General features: G+C 32.8%; 3 protein-coding genes across 3 annotated transcripts; 2 read left to right on the forward strand and 1 right to left on the reverse strand.

Moving 5' to 3' along the window:
• The first annotated feature begins 6,526 nt into the window (after positions 1-6,526).
• LOC106137614 (homeobox protein otx5-A-like) lies at positions 6,527-7,417 on the forward strand. Its single transcript, XM_013338473.1, has one exon. The coding sequence runs from the start codon at positions 6,527-6,529 to the stop codon at positions 7,415-7,417; it is 891 nt and encodes a 296-aa protein (XP_013193927.1).
• A 3,392-nt stretch (positions 7,418-10,809) lies between these two features.
• LOC106137615 (homeobox protein Hox-B4-like) lies at positions 10,810-14,144 on the forward strand. Its single transcript, XM_013338474.1, has 6 exons — positions 10,810-10,965; positions 11,284-11,355; positions 11,751-11,816; positions 12,048-12,119; positions 13,168-13,243; positions 13,495-14,144. Exons 1-6 carry the CDS (start codon positions 10,810-10,812, stop codon positions 14,142-14,144), a joined length of 1,092 nt encoding a protein of 363 aa, XP_013193928.1.
• Positions 14,145-18,973: 4,829 nt separating this feature from the next.
• LOC106137653 (homeobox protein Hox-B3-like) lies at positions 18,974-20,972 on the reverse strand. The gene is made up of 3 exons (XM_013338515.1): positions 20,310-20,972; positions 20,004-20,085; positions 18,974-19,914 (listed from the first exon to the last, which is right to left on the reverse strand). The coding sequence occupies exons 1-3, from the start codon at positions 20,970-20,972 to the stop codon at positions 18,974-18,976; spliced, it is 1,686 nt and encodes a 561-aa protein (XP_013193969.1).
• Positions 20,973-23,438: the final 2,466 nt, after the last annotated feature.

Here is a 23,438-nt window from a genome sequence, read left to right on the forward strand (position 1 = left end):
TACCTTTATTTACATATTTTTATTCAAATAACAACTTAATAAATTATAAAACAAACTGAAATGTTAATTTTCATGAATTATTGTATATGATTGTAAATACTAATTAAAACAAACTAAAACTAATTATAATTAAAACATAACCAAAAAATGGAAAATCTTAATCATAATTAACAATTCAAAAATCCAATGGTGCCAAGAACTCTGGCTGCATTCCGGCGCTGAATGGCAACCTTATCCTTTGTGCCAGATAGCTCTCTTGTTAAATTATCATAAAAGAACAGTAAAATGTAATATAATAACTTATTCAACCGAATGAACAGAAAAACTAACTTAGAATAAGATAATAATCTTTTTATTTACTTTCAAAATTTAAATCATTACCTTATCTATGTAGTACAATGTACATAAAAGAGAATTGTTTTATTATTTGACAAATTTTAATGTTAAGCTAATATATTAATTGCAGATTCAAACAAATTTATCTTTTATGGAAATTTTAGACCTGATTCCACGCCTTATTCCCCACACCGAAATTCCACACCCAATTTAAATAAATAGAGTAATCTATTTAACTTTTGTATTCTATCATCGTCCTTTTTATTAAAAAAAAAATAATTACTTCATTGTCTCATTAAAGTATAAGTTATCTGAAAGTAAAATGAACATATTATAAAAGAAACTAAATATTTAAATTTTTGGTATAACAACCACCTTCCTACAAAAAAAAAAAATAGTTAAAAATTTAAGGATCAACATTCATTTTCATACTCACCTTAAACATTTTGATTTTTACTTTACTTATTTGAATAATACTTAAGAGTGACGGAAATAAAATAACTAAAACCAACAACTTATATGCAAGAAGCTTACTCATAGCTATTTACACTAATAATTATAAGTCCTTATTAATAGTATGATAAATGTGAACGTGTCTTTTTCCATCTTTCACGTCAAAGCCACTGAAGCGATCTTCATGAAATTTAGTAATCTTCTTTATCTTTTATTCTTTTTTCATTCATCATCTTATGTAATGATGTACATATAAAGGTAATAATAATTCACTTGAGTCTCTCTCTCTCTTTTATTAAGTCAGTCCACTTGCCTTTTGTCTTATTTTCTGAGAATTTTTTTTATTTTTTAAGGATTAGGACGTAGGATAACAGTGGTTTTGCATTACAATTAATAAATGTTGTGACATTTAAATACATAACAACAATATTGAAAAGTTTGATTTAGTGAATTCCGAACTTCTAGCGATTTTATTACAAAACTAACTAAGGTGTCTTAGTACTTATTATCTTAATCTCTATTAATTGTACTACTGTTTATTATGTTATCTAGTACCCCAGCTATTCTGCAAAAAATCATGAAAATTTTCAAAATTTCATATTCAGTAGTTAGTTTTTGTGTGAAATAGTGACAAAAATCCTTAGAAACTTTCGTATTTATAATTTAGTAGGCAGTATTTAATAGCTTCATTTTGTTTTAGATGGATGACGATCCAGGACATTTCTGTGAAAAAAATATAATTGACTTCACCACTGAACAAGTGAATTTTTTGGAGAGTTTGTTTACAACGGTTCGTTACAATGAAGCTCCAGTACAAAGAAACATCGCTAATGCTATAGATGTCCCAGTAAGAGCTGTGAAAATTTGGTATGAAAATCGACAATTAAAAGAATCAGTAAATGTAGAGTATCAACAAGACATGGTTTATCATGATAATCAAAATTATCAAGAATCTAGCAACGTTTCACCAGAAATACCATCAGAAAGCGATCATAGATTGAGATTATTGCGTCAATGCCCACCACACAAGCCTCCGGAAGATTTAACAAACAAAACAGTTCATCATGATCCAAAAGCAACTACAAATGTTTCAGAAGAATTTGTTGATCCAAAATTATCACCAAAACAAAATTTATCGACACCATATAGTAAATATAAGGCTTCAACCAAAGAGTTATACAAAAAATTTAAAAGTGACTTAATTAAACGTAGCCAACACGCAATGAACTATGACTCTGGAGATTCGCCTTCTACACCATTAATAAGAGTAGATAAGTCTTTTAATGAAAATGTTCCTGAAGATTTGTCTTCGAGTAAAATTAAGTCGAATTCGGAATGCGATAATACAAATAGAACTGTAGCTCCAAATGTTACTGGAATGCCACCATTATTTGTTGCTCAACCACATCTGCCTCCAGGAAATATGATTTTGAACGTTATGCCAATGATGCAACCTGGTCCTTCTACGGCTCCGGTAAATAGCAATCATCTGTTTACTTTATCTGCATTTCAAGAACAAGGAGTACCGAAGAAAAAATGTATTAATTGCAATTGTCCAATGCCATCTCCAGGAAATAGGATTTTGAATGCTATGCCAATGATGCAACCTGGTCCTTCTACGGCTCCGGTAAATAGCCATCATCTGTTTACTTTATCTCCACCTCAAGAACAAGCAGTACTGAAGAAAAAATGTATTAATTGTAATTGTTCAATGCCATCTAATGTAGATTCAACAGAAACCTCATCACATCTTGTTCAATATATATTGACTGCAGTGCCTGTTCAAAACCTCCCCAGTTACTCGAATACCCCACGTAACTAAGGTGTCGGATAATATCATTGTTCACTTCATAAGCTCTTTATAAAATTATTTTACAAGAATTATACAATTATATTTCATATCATTGTAGGTAATCACAAAATTAGTTAAACAAAATATAAAGGATTTAAAATTGAAGTTATCATCATAACCTTTAATTAAGCTTTCCTTTGTAGATAAACAACTTTTTGTTAATCAGTGTGAATAATATTTAGAATAATTGAAAAAACATAATCGTATTTAAAATAGATAACTTACTAGCTGACTCAAGTACTTTTGTACTGGTAATAAGAAAAGAATAAAGTTTTGAGTTAAAGTAAGGGAAATACCTAAGTAAATAATAAAAATTGATTTTATAGTTAACATTATGCAAAAGTTATGATAAGATCAAAATCACAGGACGACCAGTAATGCGAAATGTTAAATATCCTCCAGAATAGTTGTAATCCGCCAAATTGTCATCTTTAAATATATATAAAACATAAAATCCTTCCCTTTCTGACTGATTGACAGACAACGCACAGCTCAAACCGCTGGGTCTAGAGATGTATATGGCATGTAGGATGATTATTTTGTTTAGCGCTGCAGTAAAAGAGGTATTTAATATGAGTATATAAAAATGCATTTATTGTTTTTAATTTGGATTTTACTATGTGAGACAGACTACATGAGTTACCACATTTAAAATATAATACTTAGCTTATAAAGTGCACCACCATTTTGGTTGTCTGCGAGCTACTACTGTAATTATTCCATTTTACGAGAATTAACTTTTTTATTAAGTGTATTACAATTAACGTAGTTAGTAGTAAGAAAAGAACTTATCCATGACTAACAACAGCCTGAGAATTGAAATTCGTAGTGTTTTGCCCATAAAAAAGAAACGCAGCAGTCGACTTCGTACAGTCTTTTAAAGCCGAACAAGATGTTGACGTACTTAGAAGTGTCTCCCACAGCTGCCATCTTTTAACAGCGTAAAAGGCTTACCGAATCGGGCTTCGCCCGCCCGAATTTAATCCATCTGCACGCGCGAATTTAGATGATTTATTAGCGCCAACTACACCATTTATTTTTAATAAGGTAGTATATAATTATAAGAACTATACGCGCGAAGTAAGCGCCACTTACAAAAGAACATTTGTATCTTGTCCTTCTCCAAGAAAATTTTAAGAAGATTGGCTACTAAACCAATCTTCTGCTATAAAATACTACTACTATATAAAAGAACACCTCTGCCGCCACCCTCTAAGGGGCAATATAGCTTTTTACTGAACTTTACGGCGAACGAAGTCTCGTGATTTCGGGTCATAGCTAGTTTATAATATTAGAGATTAGACTTATGTTGAGAATAGATTCGCGTGTCCTTTTGACATAGTACTTTGCTAGCTCGGGATATAGAAGACCTCTTTCTCTTATTTTCGTGTTCCGAGTATTATCATCCGCTACTATGTTCCGGGGGCTAGGGTCATTATCAGATACACTTTGTGTGCCAAGATATCCACACCGAGAGTCCAGATGATTTTCAATACTTATACGGGAATTTCGGCAGTTGTAACTTTGCCACATTTTAGATGTTTTTATATGTCCGGGGGTTTGTGATCGTCAGTTATCCAAAGACTCTGAAGAATGTAACAATGTAAATCTGACTAGATGTAACAACGTAACATTCAGAGTTTTCTATTGCCTAAGTCATAGGTCTCGTTATTATTTTTGACCTTATTGCATGCTGTTTCATTTCTGTACAGATAGAGTTCCATATATCAATCTTTACAACTAGCTGTTGTTTTTAAACATTAATTTATTTAATCTCTTTTTGTTAAATCCCGATACTTTTTAATTGTGACTTTTCTCCACCAAATCACTTGTGCCAATCCACCAAGCCTCCTTTGTAAGCGAAAGCTGTCGTTTTGAAGTATTTCATCTTGGCTGAGATGATTTTACTGCTGTTTAATAGTAGTTTTACTTAGTTGCTAAATTAACTATGGAATAGCATCGCAGTTGGCAGATTAATTTTTCAAGGTTTCGCATTCTGCATGATCTATGTGAGGCCTCCATGTGAACAACTTTAAAACGCTTTGATATTTTCTTTGTGATTCTTTAGATCTACCAAGTTAAGTTTAAGACTTTCTCTCTCATCTCTGTGTTCCCGATTACACTCTTCACAGAAGTGTTTCGGTGCCCGGGGTCCGCCTTCCGACTTCTCTCTCTCCACTTGGTCCGGTTTTTGGCATCCTCGGATTTCAGTCCATTGGCATTATCATCTTTTGCGACTTCCAGCCATGACCTTTTCGGCCTGTCTCAGCGGTAGCAGCATGGCCAGACATCTGTGCCTCAAGTAGTCTGCCGTTTTCCGCATGACATAACCGTGCCAGCGTAGGCGGCTCTCCTGCATTTTGTTCTGCTAATGATACGAACAAGATTCCGCGGATATGGGAATTTATCACCTGGTCCTTCTGTGTTATTTATTCCACGAATCCAGCGCAGCATGTCTATTTCTATAACACGCAAGTTTTGCTTGTGCCACTCAAGCACAGGGAACTTCTCGCTGCCATAAAACAGTACAGGCCTAATGATGGATTTATAGCCCTGCCTTTCAGCATAACTACGTTTAGTATCACCAACAGCAGTCTGGACTAAAGAACCGTAGTTGCGATACATGTCGCGAATTACATTAAAATAGATTTCTGAAACCCCTTTAGATCTCAGTACCTTCCAGATTCCTTGTGGAATAGGCCATCTCCATATCCAAAAAGTGGAAATGAAGAGGCGTGTTCTTCGTTCTATATTCCTCCATGATAATCGGTAGTAAAAACGGACTCCATAGTTCCCAGACCGGAGCGGTTTCCATATTGGCACTCCGAGACAGCACACTCCTATCAGATACAGGATTCAATTATCGTCTCGAAGAGCCTAATGGTGTGGGACTTGATCTTTTAAGCCGCGAAAGTTGCTACATTCTTGCACTGATCCCTTGTAGACTGGAGTAATAATACTTAGCCGTCCCTTGTCAGAGATTTTCCCAGTGAAGAGCATATGGTTAAATAAATTTCTTAAGGTGCCCACACCACGAGGACCCATCGCCTTCCAGGCCTCGATGGGACACCATCGGAAGTCCGAACTAATTTTTGCCGATTTTTCATGCGACAAAGATAAGTTTTTTATCAGAAAGAGACAGTAAAAATGCCAGTATCGTATGGCCGTTAATATTGAAGTAGAACAAATGATAACCATAATCGATTTGGTTATGATGTTTGCCGGCAGGGCCTGGTATAGAATCTCTTTAAGTGGTGTTTCAAGACAATTTATACAGGGTGACTTTTAATTCAACTGCATAAATTTAACTGTTAAGTGTACTCATCTAAAGGATATTAAAAAACGTTAAAAGAAAAATATCGGTTCACATTTCAGAAAGTATGAAAAAAAATAAAAGTATCAAAATCCACGATCCTAAATACGTCATATCACCCCGGCCTGCGGAAAAGCGACGCGTAAGATACAGAGGTCAACGACACAATTCATTCAGCGATCTCGACAACTCCGTACTTTACTTGATTTTGATACTAGAAAAATAATTTATTTTTCAGACATTTATCTACATGTTTAGTGTTAATTTCTTTTTGTAGTATTGGTCTTTAATAAAGCGTGTGACGTAGTTTTTGAGGGTTTTTTAAATGTGAAAATGATGACGTTTAATTTAAATAAAAATAGGCTCAAACAGCTCAGAAGCATGAGTATAGTCTATGTTTAAAAGGATGCAGTTGTTTTAAATGTCACCCTGTATATCATTAATATAGACGGTAATAATTATTGAACTGTTATATTAAATCCTAGTGATTTTATTACAAAATTATAAAGTAACTACTTTTTTAGATGGATGATGCGTTTGAACATTCCTTCGCAAAGAAAATGAAAACGATTATGTATAGAAATGCATTTACTCCAGAACAAGTGAATTATTTAGAGAGTTTATTTAAAAAAAATCCATACATTGAATCTCCAAAACGGAAAGAAGTCGCATATGTTTTGAATGTACCCGATCATGTCGTGAGAACTTGGTTTCAAAATCGAAGATCGAAAGAAAAGAAAAAAACAGACGAAGTAAAGTATAAACCAGACATGTTCCACCAAACTAATCGAAATATTATAGAATTTAGTAACGAAACGTATAATGATATGCCAGAAATACTATCGGCTAACGATTATAAATTTGGATTATTGGACCATTGCAAGCCACATACGTCATCTGAAGATTTCACAAACAAAACAGTAGATCATGATCCAAAAGCAACGAAAGAATTGATTGAGCCAAAATTATCCCCAAAACAAAACCCATTATATATCGCTACGTCACCAGTTTTGAATAAAAGCCCTAATACTATACATAAGCCAGCAGCCGAGTTTTCCTTTGATTTATACAAAAAATATATGAATGACTTTATTGTCAGTAGCCAACAGCCAAAAAAGTCAGACTCTGGAGATACGACTTCTAAATTGTCAATTAAAGAAGAGAAGTGTGAGGATTGTGAATATTCATCTGAAAATGTTCCTGAAGAGTTTTGTACTAAAATCAAGTCAGAACCAGAATGCGATAATAGACAAAGAAATACTGTGCCTTCAAATAGTGTTGAATTACCACCATTATTTGTTGACCACAATCCAATGATTTGGAATCCAACAAATGTAATGCCAATGACGCAGCCTGGTCCTTCTACAGCTTCGGCAACCAGCAATCTTCCATCAACTTCATCTGCCCCTCAAGAAAAATCAATACCGAAGAGAACTTGTAACTGCTATAGGCATGTTGAATAATTAAAATGTTGGTGAAATAATAGCATCAATAAATAAAAAAATGCATTAGTTTAACGAATAATACATGAATTATTTTCTTCTGGCAGCTTACTCAAATTGTTTTAAAGATATAATTTCTTAAAAAGTTGTCCCGTATTTTTTTATTCACTGATGACATAGTTATTATTTATCAATTTTAATTTTTTAAATGGACTTCTCCATCATATCTATTATAATAATAAAACTTTTCCTTCCAAATTAAAATTGAAAATTCATGTAAAATTTTAATCACAATAAATGTTATTAACTAATTTATATTGTTTTAAGATTTGTCAACATCCCAATTAATGCATCAATAAATAATCTGAAGTTCTTTTCAATACATACCTACTCGTAATTACCGCAGTGCTTGGTCAAAACTTCAGGACTAAGGTCCCTTTCACCTAATATCCAATATTACAATTAGAAGTGCATTGTAATATTGGATATTAGGTGAAATGATGATGACTAAATGAAGATATATGAACTAAAAATGATATTAATTAATAGAGGCACCACCAGAAAAATATTTTAGAGTAGAAAGTAATAATAGTATAAAGAATATTGGTAGAATTATGAAAAAAGACCCAAGCAAATGATTAGGTTTTAATGTAACGATGCCTCGAAAGTAAAAATATCACTTATTTTCACCTCTAAATATTATAAATAAGTTTACCGCCAGGTTTTTTTAAGCTTCACGTCGCATTTTGTCTCGGGGTGAACACAACTTATTTTTGATGACGTTTATGTTTCGAAGTTATAACTTACCAAACAGACAGATAGACAATATTTTGAAAACTGTTTCTTTGGTTTCGGGCACTTTTCCTTAATCCGTTCTTTGGAAAAAAATTGAAATGTACAAAAACCCAATTTTTACTTAAAATAATTTTAATAAATGTGTATTTGACTAGATAAAAACTTTATAAAAACTTTATATTGTAACATCAAAATGTTACAATATAAAGTTTTTATCTAGTTTGTTTATTTTTATTGCAATAACTACTTCATAATAACTGGAATGTAATTAATTAATTATTATTATTATTATAAATTATTACTCATAAGATATTGGTGAATAATTCTTAGAAATAAGTAAGTAATAAGTAACGAGAATGATAAAATTCTATATCATTTTAGCTTTTATAAGGCATATACAACGAGAATAGTCTATCTTCCGGAATAAACGGTGCCCATGTCCTTTTCAGTAGACCTATAAAATGCCCATTTTAAGGAGCAATAAAATGGCCACTTTAACAAAAAAAAGCAAAACAGCGGGCAAAACGCTGTTTTCCTGTGCCGGATATTCTCTGTTCTAGTTCAATAGCTTTCTAATGGTTTTATTGTGGATGTTGTAAATGAAAGAAAAATTATATTTCAGACTAAGTCCATATTGGATAAGTATACAATACTTAAATGTATGTTAGTATAACAAAATTATTTATTTCATTATCTGGATATATAAGAATTTCTAAAATCATAATAAATTATGACTTATTTTTGCAAGGTTCAGCATGTGATGGAGTAATAATTCCTTGTGACAAAATTTTACGTGTCTATCTAATTTGTTAAAAAAGAAGTAATTTTTTTTATTAATAAAGGCATTTATTAATTATGATTTTTTGTATTTATTTAAGAATATAATTTGATTTATCCTGTAAGGAGTTGAATATCACTGTCATGTCGATCTTTGTAATAAAAATAAATGATTTATTGCATATGTATAAAAACAGAATTAATTAATTTATTTATCAAATTTCATTAAAAGGTAGATTATCAGAAAGTAGCATGAATAAAAATGGTAAATAAGAACTTAACAAAAATTAACTTCTTTTAATAATATCTGAAATTAGAATGAACAATAATTATAATAGAGAACCTAACATGTACTTACAATAAATATAACAGAACCTACAAATGAACAGATAAATAAATTCGTACTCATGCGTTCTAACATTTTAGTTTATACTTTATTTTCTATAATTAAAAGCTCGGCCTGTGCTAACATCTTGTTCAGGTAAGTACTTAAATGCAAAGATAAGTAGTTTAACATAACCTTTAGGTTTATTTAGTAGTAGTAGTTTAGTAGTGCCGTGTGGTTCCTGGCACCAGTACAAAAATGAATAGGACCACTCCATCTCTTTTTCTATGGATGTCATAAAAGACGACTAAGGGATAGGCTTACAAACTTGGGATTCTTCTTTTAAGGCGATGGGCTAGCAATGTGTCACTATTTGAATCTCAATTCTATCATTAAGCCAAATAGCTGAGCGTGGCCTATAAGTCTTTTCAAGACTATTGGCTCTGTCTACCCCACAAGGGATATAGACGTGACCATATGTATGTATGTATTTAGGTTTATTTCATTGGGTACCCACAGAAATTATTATTGCTACATATTTTAATCAAGATTGTTTATTTTATTTCAGTAATATAAATGGACTATACATAACTTTTATTTAATTTCAATAAAAACTACCCTCGCGACAGTAGAGTTGACTGCAAGTAGTTTTTGGTGATAAGTATATGTGTTTCGATGAGTTTATTACAGTTTTGTAGGAAACTTTTTACATATCACCAAATGCTACTTGAAATAAACTAGATACCTAAGTAAATTGACTTTAAGTGTCGGTGATCGAATTGGTAAGGTGCCCGGTTAAAATGCGTGATCCGCAGATAGGCACATGTTTAAATCCCACATCGGCTAAGTACCAAAGACTATTTTCAAAGTTATGTGCATTAGTTTGAATACTAACCGATGCGCCTACGGTGAGTTAAAACATCGTAAGAAAACCTACACATTCAGGCAACTGGATGTGTAACCATGAATCCAATACAGGTTAGATTTACCTGCAAAGGTTGCGGAAGTCAGATGGGAGTCGCTTTGTGTAAAAACCTGATTCACCTAATCCAGGATCCATGGTCAAAGCCATATTCTGGGCTCCTAGAGGTTAGGAGCCGGGTAAAGTCAGGAGGAAGGAGACCAATAAAGATTGACTGTTAAAAATGTATCAAGGAAATTCAACCAACATTAACAAAATGTTTATTTTGTAACGCCATATTGTTTAGTAAATACATAAAGATATAAATACAAAAAAAATATATTTTTCAAACTTAAGAACAACATCGTTAATGATGTTATTCAATATTTGAAACAAAAGTAATTAGCTTGTTTATTTCAAACGCTCTATTGTTAAGATTTTAACGTGTTATTGTCAGTTAAACTTATGTACATCAACAAGTCATTAAGAAAAGGCTTATCTACTATCGGCGATAAGAAAGTTTAATATGTGAGGGGTGGTAACTGACCAAATAAACCGTATAAATTGCAACTAAACCAGGACAGTGCAGTCATTCACTCGAAGTGTGTCGTGAAGATGAATTCTCAAGTTCCACATATCAACCCCGTGATAACAAGTACGGATGGATCGGACATTCAGAATATGACGTCCAGTATCTGTTCCAATACAAATTTAGAGGAGTATTGGAACATTGGCTTCCATCAAAATCAAATTCCAATTCAAACTAATCAGGTATGTTAACATTGACTTTATTTATTTTTCTATATATATTTTTTGGTTATATTGATTTCAGTTTGGAACCTATTTTTATAAATCTATGCAACTTTATGATTGTCAATCCCATTTTTGCAGCTGTGCATTTTTAGCCATAAAATATAGTATCGTAGTGTACTCCAATAAGTCTCGAATTTACTTAAGGTCAACTCATTGTGTGTAACTTGGCCAATTATTATATTATTTAATTCATCATTATTTCTGTAACACATTTTAAAGTTATTGATTTAACATATACGAGTATTTTTTTCTTATAACTTTTTTTTACTATTTCAGGCTCCGCAGTGTACCGAACAAATCGAAAACGTTTTATTAAATTTGGATAATCAGCCGCCACTAGCACCAGAGGTAAGTTTTTATTTAATATTCCGAGTGTATTTAAAATATATTTAGTTAGTACCGATACGCGCGCGGTTTTAACCCGCGTACTTATATCCGTCCACAACAGTGAGATAAAAAGCTCGAGGTGTTGTTAATAAAATTGATAAAATCAGTCTGGTAGTTTTTGAGTTAATGCGATAAGAAGAAAATTATAAGAAATATTAATAGTTTATATTATATCCAACATTAAACCATTCAACTGAACGTGGTCTTTAAGTTTGTGCGAAACCGTTGGCTCTGTCTAACCCAATAAAGACGTGATTATATGTATACCTATATTTTTTTATATATTTTGCAACACATTAAGAGCTATTGATTTTCCCTTTTATTTACTTATAGTATAATTTATTTTACTATTTCAGGCTCCGCCGTGTATGCAACAAGCGGGAGCATCGTTATTCAATAATCAACAGGCACTAGTTCCAGAGGTAAATATTGTACAAATTTCACTCAAGTAATTTCTCAGCCACAATAAAAACTTTTAATTTTATGCATACATATAATCTATATCAAAGACTAAAAGGTCACGCTCATCTGTATGTCTTACTCATGGAATTGAAATTCAAATAATGACAGTTTGCTAGCTCGTTGCCTACAACTACCTACGTTGATTTTATAAAATTAATTTTTCTAATACTGTCATGTTTCTCCTATTTCAGGATCCGCAGAGTATGGAACAAGTTATTGACATGTTATTAAATACTAATAACCAACAACCACCAGCTGCACAGGTAAATTTTATTTAATAATTTGACTGTAATAACATAATAAGTATTTTTTATATTTCGATCTTACTTTGTATTCAAAATCCCGCTTTCAATCTTGTGTCAACTACAGGTTTTTTTATTTGACCACCGACTCACATTTAAAGTAAACAATAAAAGTAGATCATAAATTAAGACTCGCGAGTCTAAAATTTAGAACGCGGGTTACGTCCCTTCGATGAGTGTAATTTTTTTCTGGTAGTTTTATGATCGATGGCCCGGTGTGTACACTGATTCTGTACGGTTTCGCGAACATAATGTTCAAACTTCACGACTATGAATAGAAAGACCCAAGCCTCTGTTGTTTGCACCCTGCAGACTTTAGTCTTTGGTCTGACTAATAGCGACAAAAATAGTGGAGGACAATCAACTGATGATGGTGTCTGTCAAATTCAGTTACGCAAAAAAATGAACAGAAAATCCGCCTTTTCATTGTCACTAAGTCTATTAAAATATCAGTTCAGTTTTCTTGCCGTGCTAATCGTTATTAGTTTATAGTGTACTATTATTGCAATCAAGAACATTGAGTAATTTCTAAGAGTTTTTTATAAGTTCAACTTTGTAAGCTCATGAGTCTTAACTCTGGCACCTATTTATACGTTCTAACATTCTTTCGGCTGGTGTGTACCCAGCTTCAAAGAATAAATAGGCCGTTGAAATTATAAAATATTATTTGCTACCCCACAAGCCATTAAATATTAAGTGTACCTACTCTCTGAATTGCGTGAGTGTGTAAAAACTGATAAAATTTTTAAACACATATCTAACATAATAATTAACTATGTTCCGAAATGATTTAATGTGGATGTACACACCTCTCGAATACACAAATGAGGTAGGCAAATGGAGGCATTAATTTTGAAGTCTATAAGATCCCCGTTTTTTGAACGTTTCCAACTGAACGTAGATTTCCAGTTTTTTTTCGAGATTGTTATCGCTGTCTACCCCGTAAAGGGATAAATATATGATAACTTCTATGTTTGAATTTATTATTTATTTTTACTTTTTGTTGCAGGTTCACCAATGGGAAAATAGACCCTTTGTTGGAAATTGGCCCACGCAGCCAGTTAATAATAATACACAACCCAGAGGTACATATTACTTTTATAGACTTTTGCGTGAATTTTAAACTGTTGCATCAATTACATCATTCTTCTTTAGTGTCGGTTGTGTTTTCACCTCTTTGCCCGAGGTTTACCTATAGCCACGGTCCAAGATTAGGGAAATCAGGATTAAAGATGTAAATTGATGCAAATTAATCTTAAATTATAAGTTTATCCTTTAAGGGTACTCATATCCTAATCGTTTTGCAGATAGTACTAAATATAAAATTTTGTTACAGAATTCAATGTCACAACACCGAAAATAAGAAAACCAAAACGATTTCGAACAGCGTACACCACGGAACAGTTACAATTTTTAGAGAGAACTTTCGCTTGCAACAAATACATAACCGCACAGTTACGCCGAGAAATCTCAAATTCAATCAAGATCAATGAGAGATCCATAAAGATCTGGTTTCAGAATAGACGCATGAAAGAAAAAAAGGAGTGCCTCGAGTCTTATTCAGATTCTTCATGTGAAAGTCCTTCTTTTCCTAGTAGCGATTCTTCCAGTGAAGTACCTAGTTATGAAATTAAACTCCTATTACCTAGTGCCGTTTCTTCCAGTGGGGTATCAAGTACTGCAAATGAACTCGCTTTACCTAGTAACAATTCTTTCAGTGCATTACCTTGCGGCGATAATTTTAAGAATGCACAATACGGAGTTCCTTTCAACTCGGAGTTGACACAATTCAACAATGAACATGGAACAATAGTGCCTGTGGAACAAACAGCGACGATTCCTCAACAGGCTGCTGTTAATCCTACTGGGAACTATCCTAATTATTATAATTATAATAAGAATGATGTAAGTCATAATACATATAACAGCAATACGGTCAGTCCGGATTTCTGGTCGCCTTATAGTTTCGATGCAAGCTACTTTTAATTTATTATTATATTTAAAAAAAAGTGATCGCCGTGCCGTCCTTTCTTTCTCTTTTGAAAAGACAATCTTGTTAAGTAAAAGACTTACTTATATGTTAAATTATTCAGTGTCTATAAGAACATAATGAAATGAGATTATAAATAATAATCTGTGAATTAGTTTTAAGCAATTTTGGTTTATTAAAAGTACAATCGAGTACAATGTATGCAAGTATTGTATTTTCTATACATTATTTAAATTGTTAGAAAAAAATATTACAGGCATTCTTGAAATTTGTTTTTAAGAAATTTTTAAATAAATTATTTTAACATTTTGTAAATAATAGTTTATTGCAAGTAGGAACTATGACTGCATAAGCGAGTACCTAAATATTGTTTTACGCTTAAAATTTAGAAATTAATAATATTATATAACTTCTTGCTGTTCTGCAACTAAAATTGTTTAAATTGTTTCTCATAATAATAATTTAGTCAATAATAGTTTATTGTAAGTTGTTAGTTGCACTATCGGCAATTATGCATTCGTTTTACTTTCAGAGATTTGTATTATGTTGATAATTATTGAACGCTTAAAATTTATTTTTAATATTATAATTTATTTATACTAAATGGTTGTAGAGAATAATAATGACCTTCAATGAAATAGTTTAAGGAAATGATAGTATTTTTTAGAGATTATTTTAATTTTATTTAAATTATTGTAAAATAAGATAATTTAAAGAAAAGATAGTACTTAAGTAAAGTCTTAAATTGTATAAGCTTTTTTTAAAAATTCGAAGCTACTTCTCAATCTTGTATATTTTCAGAAACATATCTATTTTGTAGTGACTTCGTGATTACAATTTAAATTTTCTTAATTTTACTTAAAGGTATAATAATGTACCTGAAATCAATCTTGTACCTTTGTCTTACTAAAAATATGTAAAAATATTAATATCCAGCGCTTTTCTTTTAATATTAAATTAGTATAATGTATTTCTGATTTTATTTTATCTTCATGTGATGCCTCCGAGTTATGAGATTCCTGGTTCCTTACCTGATAAGTTCAAGATGGAAAACCTAATGATGTACCTAAAATCAATCTTGTTCCTTTGTCTTACTAATGAATATGTAAAAATATCAATATCCAGCGCTTTACTTTTAATATTAAATTAGTATAATGTATTTCTGATTTTATTTTATCTTCATGTGATGCCTTCGAGTTATAAGATTCCTGGTTCCTTACCTGATAAGTTCAAGATGAAACCTAATGATGTACCTAAAATCAATCTTGTTCCTTTGTCTTACTAATAAATATGTAAAAATATCAATATCCAGCGCTTTACTTTTAATATTAAATTAGAATAATGTATTTCACATTTTTATTTATACATACATACATACATATGATCACGTCTTTATCCCTTACGGGGTAGACAGAGCCAGCAGTCTTGAAAAGACTGATAGGCCACGTTCAGCTGTTTGGCTTAATGATAGAATTGAGATTCAAATAGTGACGGGTTGCTAGCCCATCGCCTAAAAGAAGAATCCCAAGTTTATAAGCCTACCCTTTAGTCGCCTTTTACGACATCCATGGGAACGAGATGGAGTGGTCCTATTCTTTTTTTTTTATTGGTGCCGGGAACCACACGGCATTTTATTTATCTTCATATGATGCCTCCGAATCATGAGATCCCAGGTTCCTTACCCGATCAGTTCAAGATGGAAAAAGAATATAGATATTTACTAGTCGTCTAGCGACTTCGCTTCTCGTAGAAGAACTCTGAAAATCTTTCATCCCGCTTTTAAACCCTTCTCACTCTTTTTTCCAATAAAAAGTAGCCTATGTTCTTCCTCAGGATCTGGACCAAATTTAATCAAAATCGGTTTGGCGGTTTAGGCATGAAAGCTTAACAGACAGACAGAGTTACTTTGGCATTTATAATATAGTATCGATTTAATGTAGCCCGCACCTCCACCCGCTAGAAATGTTGCTAAGTTCTTATTTGCACTCCACACAACATGTACACAAAATTTCGTAGCGCTCGGTTCGATAGCTTAATTAAAAAAAGGGATAACTAACCAACAAACTTCATCTATAACTATTTTAGAATAATGTATTAATATAAATCCCTAAAATCCCAGGCTATTCCTGACACTAACTAACTTCTTTTCTATGAAAAAATCTATCGAAGTAGCTAGAATGTAAACTACATTCAAGTAACAGCAATTTACCCTTTCAGATTCCAAATAATATACACTACTAAAAGACAATAATATTTTGTAGGGAGTTAAGAAAGGGTGCGCTGAAAATGCGTGAGCGCACGCCTCCCATGATTCGGCTCGTATAACCGGAAGGTTGGTAGAAGAGCGTTGGTGGTCGAGTCGCAGAAAGGCACAGGTTCAAATCCCTCCTCAGCCATGAACCAATGACTGGTTTCAAAGTTATTAAAATTAGTTTGAATTTTAACCGATTCTCTTACGATGAGGGAAAACATCGTGAGAAAACTGCACATTAAGGCATGTGTAACCATGGAACCAAAACGGGTTAGGATTACCCGCAAAAGTTGCGGAGGTCAGATGGGAGTCGCTTCGTATAAAAACCTGACTCACCTAATTTAGGATCCATGGTTAAAAGCATACCCTGGGTTCCTCTCGAGAGTGGTGAGGATGCAATCGGGAGTAGTGCTAGGAGGAAGAAGAACCGGAAGGTTAGTGGAGACATGGGTGGTGGTGGGATAGACTGCAAATAATAAAAAAGAGGCCAAGTGCAAGTCAGACTGTTTCCGTATCATTGCTAGGTAGGTACTCTGTTGTTCATATAGCCGCCTCTATGAGTGATAAAATCAACGCATCAAAAGCTTTTTATGTATTAAATAAATATTAAATATTATGTGTGGTTCCCGGCACCAATACGAAAAAGAATAGGACCACACCATCTCTTTCCCATGGATGTCGTAAAAGGCGACTAAGGGATAGGCTTATAAAATTGCGATCCTTTTTTTTAGGCGATGGGCTTGCAACCTGTCACTATTTGGATCTCAATTCCATCACTAAGCAGAGCAGCTGAATGTGGCCATTCAGTCTTTTCGGGACTATTGGCTCTGTCTACCCCGCAAGGGATATAGACGTGACTATATGTTTGTATGTATGTATTAAATATTATACGGGACAAATTACACTGATTGAGTTAGTCTCGAAGTAAGTTCGAGACTTGTGTTACGAGCTACTAACTCAACGATACTATATTTTATAATAAATACTTGTATAGATAAACATCCAAGACCCAGGCCAATCAGAAAAAGTTCTTTTCTCATCATGCCCTGGCCGGGATTCAAACCCAGGACCTCTGGTGTCACAGACAAGCGTACTACCGCTGCGCCACAGAGGCCGTCAATGTTAATTATCTCTGGACACATAAATTATTTAAATTAGGGGATTTTAAATTATTTTATACGTGAGACGTATATTATATTTCGTACTTTTTGAAAAGCATATACAAAACATATATAAGTCTATTTAAACATTTAATTTTTTGTTATAATTTTTGTTACGAGTACCATAATACCTACATAATAACATGCAACAATTAATTTCAAACCCATCATTGAAAATTACATTGAAATCGAACCAGTGGTTTAGAGATAAATACATGTAATAACATAAATTTACACAAACAAAATTTATACGGCGGCGCAGTCAGGTAAATTGTAATCATAATACATTAATATGTAATTTATAACCTCAAGACAAGCACCCAATAAATTTGAAATTCATCACTAAGAACCGCAATGGAATTGATCCAGTGGTTTTAGAGTTTTTAAATGTCGAGAACTGGTTTAATTTAAAGTATTAATAAAAACATTTAAACTTATTTACAAAACTATTATATAAATACAATTTTTGAAAAAATAATACCTTGATAAATATTACTTAATTAAGAAGATAGTTATATAAAAAAAATGATTAATTATTAATGCTTTGGTTTCAATTATTTGCTCTTAAATAAATATTAGTAACGATATAATAGAAAGGTTGAAGGGAAATTTTCACAGCATGTTTGAATGATGAAACTGCGTAGTTTTCATCAAAAAAAATACTTACTAAAAGTGAAACAAGTTTTTTACTCATCTATACAAATTAAAATTTCCGATTTTTTTCTATTTTACAGAAACTCATTAAGTTTCACTGTCCAAATATGCTATCAAAATTTCTCTAACGAATAAAAATTCACCCAGTCGGTCGAACTGAAAAACCCTCTCCAGTTTGTCATTATGAAACATTATCTCACTTTTATAATTTGACCTCATATTGAATCAAATTCAGTCTTTCCAGTTGAATGTCGTATACAATTTAAAATGGTGTGTCACATTAAATTAAGGATGACTCCAAAAAAGAAATAAAAATCTCTTACAGCAATACAGTATATACATTGTACGGTCGGGCACATAGAAATGTAACCACTTCTCCATATAAAAACTATTATATTAACCATAATATCGTGGTCACATTTTTCTGCCTCTGATCGTACCGTAACAACAATAACAATCAAGTTACAAACTTTGCCTCTTTATAATATTTTATAAGTCTAAATAAATGAAAGTTTAAAATACTTCAAGAAAATTGAATCCTTGATGGATGAATGATCATCTTTAGAAACATTGTTTAAATAGATATAGGGTCTCGATATTTTAAAAAAATATTTAAATTTATTAAAATCTAGCTCATCAAAAACAGAATATTATGTGACTATATACATATATGTATGTATCCCTCAATTAAAATTATTATTAAAAAAATTACAAAATATATCAATCAAAATAACGACAAATGATATTTCAATTATTCAATTTATAAAGAAATATAAGAAGAATACTTGCTTGTAGATGAAGTCTGTTGATTAGTGGTCTCTGGTGGTGTTGTTAAATATGAATAGTATGCATCTTGAGTCAAAGATAAGGTTGGGTTTCTAGAATGCAAATTACTTTCTTCATAAGTCGGTGCGGATAACGAGGATAATGACGTGCCAAATCCATAAGCTTCGGAAGTTGGAGGGTGCATCACCACTCCCGTTGTTAATGGATTATAATATGAAGAAGGCGTGGCAGTGTATCGAGGCAAATCATCGCTTAACTTCAAGTTGACTCCGTTGGGCACGTAGCTATCGGTTTGCAGTGTGGACAGAGTATTAGAATTTGGCTGCAGTGATTCATCGACCGAGTATCGATAAACCTCCGACATCGGTGAGTAAGCGGCTCTACTTGTTCCTGGCGTGTAGTATGAGGAATAAGACAGGTTTGGAGTATAAGACGGAAGCTCAAGCGTATTCTGGGGTCCTTTTATCACAGATTTTAGTGAATTAATCGAAGAATAATCAGGGGGTCTTGATAGCGAATCATTTGTAGGCATAAAAACTTTGTGATGATTAGTATGATTGTCAGTCAAAAGACGCCTATGTCTATCATGTCCACCGCAGCCTCTTCCATGGCTCATTTTATGTTCTTGACTAGGAGACATCTCTTTGGAACTAGAAGGACTGTTATCTTCCACTGATGAGGATGGCTTATTGTGCTTATTATCCTTTTTATATTTCATCCTTCTATTTTGAAACCATATCTTAATTTGTCGTTCAGAAAGCTGTAAGTAATTAGCAAGTTCAATGCGTCTTGGTCGACATAGATAACGGTTTTGGTGAAATTCATTTTCTAATTCTACTAGCTGTGAACTAGTGTAAGCTGTCCTTGCTCTTTTCGTAAATCCCTTCTGATAGGATGACTGCTCTGATGACATTTCTGAAATAAATAAGAAGTTCTTTACATAAAAACCTAATATAATGTCATGTTATTATAAAAAAATAACATAAATAGAATCAAGTACATACCGTTACCAGAAAGAGATGACGCCGTCCTTGTTGTAGATATAGGGTTATTTAGCGTTGCTTTGTTACTCCATGAAATATTGTTCTGAAAATAATAATAAATATGCTAAATGCGTGTCACTTATTAAATAGTTGGCGATAAAATAAGTTAAATTCAACCTACTTCTCAACCACTACTGACAAATTAATTAAATTGTCATTATAAATCCGGTTATGTTGTGGTAAATCACGATAGGTTGCATACCTTTGGTGCAACTAAAATATGTTTGTATCATTGGCATAAGGTTCAAAATAATTGTATTTTCTTACCTGACTGGGAAAACTAGTTTCATTTATTTCGTTAATTACTCTTCCAGGATCTTTGGTAACATCACCGTCAAAACTGCTTCTTGCTTGATATTGGACTGGTTCACTAATTGCATAGTTTCTATTGTGTTCAACTGGATTACCAAGTTGCGTTACAGATGAACTAAAAATATCGCCACCTTTATTGATGCAATCTTCAGCTAAGGTTTCTTCAGTGCCAGATCCATAATTGTTATTATTAGAACTATTGCTAATGTTTTCATAGTTCGGTATCTGATAATCATATCTCGGTTCCAAATCTTCTTGATTGCTTGCAGGGTTGTATGTTTGATGTAAACCAAGAATATCTTGTATGCTAAAACTAGTTGAATCCCTTGAATTGTAGTCTTGCACAAACGGGTTAGGTATTGATGAAATTATTTCTGCTTTGCAGTCTGTGAATGCATTTTCATTCACAGTATAATTTACTCCTTCAGAGAGTATATCTTCGACCCCATGAGACGTGATTGAATTTTTATAGTCATTTTTTTGTATTGGATCAAAAATCTGACTGTTCTGATATTTTGTTATATTCTTACCAGATAATTCTGATGAAATTGAATCTCTCGAATCTTCAAATTCTGGATCAGAAAGAAGACTTGGCATTGAAGAAGACGATGTTGACATTTTGAAAATTCTTTTTATATCACTTATCACAATAACAGTTACGTTCGAAACAATGACGTCATAGTCAATCACTAAGCACCTAGGCGTCCGTACTCATTGAGACTTGTTTACAAAATGCTTTTTTCTTTACCTGATTGTCGTTAATTTGGTAATGACTTTTGTCGTTTGTGTGCGTTGGACTTCACGTTACTGCACTAGTCCGGTTTATTTGTGGGCATGATAAGGCTCACATACCGTGTTTCCGATAGTGGCCAGGAGATAATAGACAAAAATGGTTTACGGTAGCTCCAATGCTTATCACAATTACTAATTTGGAATCGTTTTGAATTTAACTTAAAGGTTTAGTTGATAGAACACTGCATGTTGTTCTTATACTCGTAACTGATGAACAGAAAATAGCAAATTTTTGAGTTCGACCACTTTTTCAAGGGTATTTTAAAGAAATTGTTTTAAACAAAGTTTGGGGAAGAAAGAGGGAATTGTCTATAAAAGGAACCAAAGGAAACCAAAGGGTGAAGAGTGAGGAAACCAAAGGGTCCAAACCCTGGTCATAGCTGTGTTAGGTTTCCCTGGTTGGCCCTGGGGAGGCTATATAGCGTCGCTTCGTGCAGTAACCTAATTAGAACAGTGGCATACTACCTTCACAATTAATTATGATTATGACACAATCTTTACAATAATAAGTTCGCTATTGTAATTGTTCAGATATTTGTATTCATTTGTTTAGTAAATATTACCCTACCAACTAAGTCGAACGAAAATTGCAATGTGGCATACTAACCAATCTCAAATTTTATAGAAGATATAGAAGTAGACTTAAGATTATTAACTGTATTAGGTACCATAAAAACCTTAAAATTTGTTTAACAATTTAACGTGTCAGACTAACAAATTTTTGAATTTATAATTTTAGTATAGCAATATGTATTGCATCCATCAACTCACATAATTCTTACAACCGTTATTTAGGTCTTCGGCCGTCCTGATAGGAAACTCATTAAGATATCGTGGAAAATTCTACTTTACCAAATACAAAAACATCTGAAATCTTCGTCGATTACAAGGGCAACACATAATTTGCTGATTCAAAGGACGCCGTATGAACAAAACTAAAGATTAATGGGCATAACAATTACAGTAACGTTCGATGTAATATAGTAAAATGGTTTTTGAAGCGCCTGTTATGGAGAAAAATTCATTAATCAATAATTGTTGTAGCAGCACGTGCGAACTAAGTGAGCATTAAATAATTGTGACTGTGGTTTGCTCCTTCTTTTTGTTGCATCTTCCCTGGGTACGAAATTAGGAACCCAGGGTCTGTTTATTATGGATGGATTGGATGCATTAATACTAATATTATTAATGCGAAAGTGAATAAGGAAGTGTGTGTGTTCGATACTTTTTCACGCAAAATCTACGACGAATTTCGATGTTTAGTACACAGAGCTTAAGATGGAATAACGCATAAGTTATTATTCCGAAACAACCATGGTAGCGAAGCCTGGGCATGGCGCATGGGCTAAATAATTTTTATTGTATGTATGATTGTTTGTTACGCGATAATTTTCGAATTTTTGATCTGATTTTGACGAAATTGAAATATATGTAGGATCGTTCAATAGAATTTTTAGTTTCGTGGGGCATCGACATTGGTTGAGATGTTTTTGAGATATTCACAATTTTGTAAAAATTTATTGTTTGTCTAAGTTCGCGGCAAACAACTAATAAATAATACATTCGATTGCGATACTTTAAACCTCTTTGTTGTGACTTGGTTAGCAATTAAACTAATATAACTTAAAAACTATTAATTGGTACATGACCGCCGTAATTATTCGGACACCTTAATAATTTGATCACCGACGGTCCTGTAAAGACCCTATGCGTTTATTCTATGGCCCCGGTTTAATGGAAACGCACCCTTATAGTCAGCTGCTTTGAACCCGCCACCCTGGTCATTGTCGCGTATGATGGATGGCCCAGGGTCGTGAGAGTATGTCTCCTACGGGGTTTATGATCGTGATGGTAAGCAGGGAACTTTTGTCAAAGGATTTGTGCTCTTTCATATCACATTGAAATATGTCTAGCCTAAGTCTTAATTCTGTAACTGTATTTTATATGAAGGTGTTATTAGATCTCAGATCGGACCAGTATCCAATCTAGGATCCCGGTTCGAGAAGATAAATTAATAATTACTTAGATGTGTACTCTTTCTTATCTTTGCTTATTCTTTAGGATATAGAATGTGCTGAATGACTACCTATATTAATAAGTACGAGTACAAAATATTGTAATTGCTTTCAGAACCTTTGCAGATGTAGTTTTAAATCAAGTCAAATAAAGGAAAAATAATCCAATAACCGTTTTTTATATCTGTTCGCTTTGATACAACATAAGTCGGCAGAAATTTCACAGCTACGGCTAGCAACCGTTACTCTAATAAATTTTATGACTCCCGGGACAAAA

The sequence above is a fragment of the Amyelois transitella genome, chromosome 10 (assembly GCF_032362555.1).
Source record: "Amyelois transitella isolate CPQ chromosome 10, ilAmyTran1.1, whole genome shotgun sequence".
NCBI classification, from domain to species: domain Eukaryota; kingdom Metazoa; phylum Arthropoda; class Insecta; order Lepidoptera; family Pyralidae; genus Amyelois; species Amyelois transitella.